Here is a 4,988-nt window from a genome sequence, read left to right as displayed (position 1 = left end):
ATTATTGATGATCTTCCACCCTACATCACGTCATTGCTGGATTGGGACTCTGGACCTTATCACACTCGCTCTGGTGATTGGCTTATACACTTAAGGTCCCCAGAGTTTGCACAGGAAAATCTGCTTTTAGCTTCTCTGCCCCAGACACATTTTGCAATGCACTCAATTCATTAGTGTCCATTGGTCAGTTTAAACCTTTAATAGCAAACCATTTCTGCAGTCTGCAGTTGTCTTAAATTATCTTAAATGTTTAATTGATTCACTTTCTGTTTCTACACTGTATTTAGTATTTATTATGTGCTGTATTTCTCAATCTGTCATTGTAAATGAGAGCTTGCTCTCAATGATCATTCAAGATTAAATACAGATTGAATGAATGAAACTCTGGTCCCCAGACAAACATATATGTAATATAAGGAGGAAGCATTCCAGCAATGGCCTGTTCAGCTCCTTCCCAACAAGCTAGTATGACCTTTGGATTCCTTAGGTTGTCTAGTTTTATATGAGACTGTATTGATTGATTGAAAATTTTACTAACAGATTGCAGAATGGGTACAATACAGTACGGCTCAATACACACAATTGTTAAGGGGATGCAGACCAGAGAAAGACTTTTGTCTTGTTTACATCAGGGTCCCCCATTTTCAATTCATCATAACATATATGACATACATGACATACAGATAGACAGTACTGCTACATCTATACATTTATGACATATGTATGTATAGATGTACTACATTTAGTATATACATTTGACGAAGAAACTGTACATTGGATGAGGTGGGGGGGGGTAGGGTAGGTGGGGTGGGGGGGGGTGACTGTACATAGGAGGTGGTTGGGTGGGTGGGGTGGGGGGGGGCTAACTGTACATTGGATTATCGACGAAACCTTACTTGGTCCCAAGAAGAGGGTCTGGTGTATTATTGGGTTAGGAGGACATTTACATTGGAGGGGGTTGAGTTAGGACATTTACAGGGGCCAGTTTCGAATTGCAGTCTCCCGTAGGTGCTCCTTGAAAGTGGTTTTAAAAGTGGGTAGGGATTCACATTATTTTACAGCTGTGGGTAGGGCGTTCCACATTGATGTGGCATAATTGCGAAACGTGTTTAGTCCCTTGTTTGAGCCGAATCTGGGTTTAACATGATTTGTGGAGCTCCCTCTGGTGTTGTGGTCGTGGTATTCACTGACCTTTGGGACGTATTTTGACATGTACATGGGTACCTTAGTCGTGTAGCGTATCTTGTAGACCAGGCCCATTGCAAGCTGCTGTACTCTGTTGTCTACTCTAAGCCATCCTAGGTTGTCAAAGTGGGCAGGGGTGAGGTGGGTTCTAGGAGTAAGGTCAAGCAGTAGTCTGACCAGTTTGTTTTGTGATGTTTGTAATTTTGTTTTTAGCGCCTTTGAGGTGCTTTGGTACCATGAGGTGCAAGCATAGTCGTAGTACCCTTGAATGAGTGCTCATGCCAGAGTCTTCAGGGTATTCTTGTTTACCAGAGAGGAGATCCGGTACAAGAATCTAGTTCGTTGGTTGACTTTTTTGTATTACATTGGATGCCATTTTGTCACAGGAAAGATTAGCCTCTAGGATGGAACCTAGGTATGTAATTTCATCTTTCCTTGTGACAATATTGTCACCCACTGTAACTGAGAAGCCGTCGGCCTTGCTGAGTTTGTTATTTGAACCGAAGAGAATAGACTCTGTTTTACCCAGGTGTAATGATAGTTTGTTGTCAGCGAGCCAGGTGCAGATTTTGCCTAGTTCCGAGCTGAGGGTTTTTTCAACCTGTAACTTGTTCTTGTCAGAGACCAGCAGGGCTGAGTCGTCCGCGAACAGGAACAAGTTGCAGTCACAAGCTGACGACATGTCATTTGCATAAATTAGGAACAGTAGCGGTCCTAGTATGCTTCCTTGTGGAACACCACAGCTCACTGGGAGGGGGGGGGGGGGGGGGGGGTAGGATACCGTTTACCTCCACCATCTGTTCTCTCCCCTCCAGGTAGGATTGCATCCAGCTCACTGATAGACTATCAAAACCAATTGCTTTTAGCTTTTCAATCAGAATGGAGTGATTGACAGTGTCGAAGGCCTTTTGTAGGTCCAGCATGACCATGCCGAAGTATTTGCCCGCGTCCACCTCTTGTTTGATGTGGTCATTCAAATAGAGAAGGCATGTGTCAGTGGAGTGGGATGTTCTGAAGCCAGATTGGAATTCGAAGATTAGATATTTTTTCGCGATGTACTTTTCGACCTGTTCGTATAAAAAATTTTCCATCACTTTCGAGATGGAGGTAAGAATAGAAACAGGGCGATAGTTGCCTGGGTCTAATTTGCTGCCCTTTTTGTGCAGGGGGGTTACTCTCGCAATTTTGAAGTCTTTGGGTACATGTCCCTGTTTTATGGAGAGGTTTATTTTTTTTTTATTTTTTTTACTTTACTTTTTAGCGTTTATCGCTTTTCTGGTCAAGCATGACCGACAGATATAGGTTGAAACGGGATATAGATCAGGGGAAGACATTCTGGGAAATGACGGCGGGTCCGGGAATCGAACTCGAGTCCCCCAGATCCGTGACGCAGCTCGGTTTTCCCCGACGCAGAAATAGCGCCGAGATATGCGGTGAGCTACTGGAGCTCCCCATGGAGAGGTTTATTATGTGTGTGATGACTGGGGTGATGGCGGCTGCTGAGTCTCTGAGGAATTTGGAGGGGATATTGTCATGGCCAGTGGCCTTGTTAGGTTGGAGGGCGCTCAGTTTTTTGAGTACCTCAGCTGTTGATACCATTTAGTTTAAAATCGTCTTTGCGGACCCCTAGGTTATTGTAGTAGGCTATGATGTGTTCTACCCCAAAATGCCCTGAGTGGGTGGGTAGTTTATTTACCAGTGTTGTGGCTATGTTTGTGAAGAAAATGTTTAAGTAATTGGCCACATCCAGCTTGTCTGTGATGAGCGTGTTGTCCGTCTTTATGTTTATGTTTGAAAATCTGGTTTTAAGTTTTTTACTGCAGCCTAGTTGATTATTGAGTAATTTCCAAAGTTCACAGGGTTTTATTTTTGTTTTCCTCAATTCCTTTTTGCAGTTTTGATCATGGAGTTTGTACAGGATGTTCAGTAGGCTGAGGGGCGTGGCCTTCTGTTCACTAGACATTGTAGATGCTTGCTTGGTACTGTAAGAACAGAGTGTTCTTGAGATGTAATAATGAATTATTATTGCCAATTAGGGTAACCAGATTGGATATCTGAAGTGGCTTGATTTTGTTGATATCCAGGAGGATCAAAGAGCTTTAGTCATACTTTTCACAACAACAGTTCTGACATTTTGGGTAATTTCACAAACAGGTTTATGAGATAGCTTTTGTATTCACACCTGTGTATGAATTTGGCGATGGGTAGTGTTACCCTCCAGCCTTAGGGAGAAAACGGCTATACACATGCACAGACTGGCAATTTATTTGATAGAAAAGGGAGGGCAATAAAAAAAAAGTCTCCCCTCTCTCTCTCCACCCATCTGTCCCAGTAGTATAAAGAGGGGCGTCCAGATCTGTGTTTCACTTCATTCAGCTCTGCTGCACTGCCTTGTGGAGGAGTTCAAAGCCTGTGAGTAACATTTATATAATTAGTCACATCCTTTGTTTTAAATGTTGGGTGGTGTTCCTCTTCTATTTAGATTTGGATTATTGCGTGCATTGTATCAGTGTTGCACGAGCTGATTGATTAGCAAGGTATAAATGAAATAGTTTTGAAGGTCAAAGCATAGTGATTTTAGATTAAGCATTTCACCAACATTTTTACATCTGAAAATATTTTCTTTTCATTCAGAATCATGAGCAGGAACTACCTGTCCAAGAATGATGAGCTCCGGAAGGGAGACTTCCTGATATCCAACAACCGTGAATGGAAGGCTGTCTTTCAGGTTAGTCATTTGGAATTCTTTCAAAGTCTGTAGAGAATAGTCACTGTAGGATGGGGGCTTCACATCTTTTTGCAGATGCTCATGGAGAAGTATATGAACTGGATATGCGTACATGTAAAAAGTCCAGTTTTCAAACTGCATTTTGATCATAAATGGTTCCCACATTCACACTCATGCATGATCTGGATCGACTTTATAACTGCAATAAAATACATGGGCTGTCCAAAAGACAGTTCAGAACAGACTTATATATAATTCCCACCCTTCATCTCAGATTCATGTGATCACATTATGACTGGATGTGACTGTGAGCAGATGATGCATGCCCAGTTTGATAACAGCGACGTGGTTCTTTCTGATCCCTGCAGGATGATGGCAACCTTGTTGTCTACGGCTGGAAGCCCATGTGGACCTCAGAGACAGAGGGGTCAGGTGCCCACCGCCTGTGCATGCAGGCAGACTGCAACCTGGTCATGTACAACGAGGACGACAAAGCCCAGTGGCATACCAACTCCAGCAAGGACAAATGCAACATGTGCCGTCTTACCCTGAGAGACGACGGTGTCCTGGTAGTGCAGAGGGAAGGAGACGACATCTGGAACTCTGCCAAGTCCAAAGGCATGAAATGAAGTCACACAAAAAAGGCAGTTTTTTATTCTCTGCTGTTTTCTGTATTTGAATGGTACCTTTGTACTACGTCAATTTATGACACGTATAAGCAGGAACATCTGGTACCCAATAAAAACTTTTTTAAGAGGATGTATGAATGTAGTATTTTTTTCTTTAAATCGTGCTTTCCTTTGTAGGATGTTATCATACTAATATCTGTGATCAAGAAATGTGCAGACTTTGTTCCAAAGGGCTTAAGTCTCCGCCCCTTGCCATTTCCACATGAAATTCCTTCTCTGAAGAAGAGTAAATTAGATTAGATTAGATTAAAATGTTATCATCATTATACAGCACAAGTTACAACAAAAAGAAGTTGGCATAATGATAATACAATGTACAAGTGATTAAACTGGAGTATATATAAATGAGTACTACTGAGTAATAATGATAATCAGGTGTACTGTAT

The 4,988-nt window shown here is 42.2% G+C and overlaps 1 protein-coding gene across 1 annotated transcript; it reads left to right on the top strand.

The window, feature by feature from the left end:
* Window positions 1-3,538: 3,538 nt before the first annotated feature.
* Window positions 3,539-4,672, top strand: LOC311238169 (B-type lectin plumieribetin-like). Its single transcript, XM_084326182.1, has 3 exons — window positions 3,539-3,597; window positions 3,820-3,913; window positions 4,282-4,672. The coding sequence occupies exons 2-3, from the start codon at window positions 3,824-3,826 to the stop codon at window positions 4,540-4,542; spliced, it is 351 nt and encodes a 116-aa protein (XP_084182308.1). The 5' UTR covers window positions 3,539-3,597; window positions 3,820-3,823; the 3' UTR covers window positions 4,543-4,672.
* Window positions 4,673-4,988: the final 316 nt, after the last annotated feature.

Source organism: Notolepis coatsorum (genome assembly GCF_963971535.1).
Source record: "Notolepis coatsorum genome assembly, chromosome: 12".
Classification (NCBI taxonomy): Eukaryota; Metazoa; Chordata; class Actinopteri; order Aulopiformes; family Paralepididae; genus Notolepis; species Notolepis coatsorum.
This window is presented reverse-complemented; position numbering and strand designations above follow the sequence as displayed.

Bases quoted from the DNA above. Each gene is read 5' to 3' on its own strand.
- LOC311238169 (XM_084326182.1), top strand. From the start codon at position 3,824: ATGAGCAGGAACTACCTGTCCAAGAATGATGAGCTCCGGAAGGGAGAC. The intron at 3,914-4,281 runs GTTAGTCATTTG...TGATCCCTGCAG, and splicing joins AATGGAAGGCTGTCTTTCAG to GATGATGGCAACCTTGTTGT.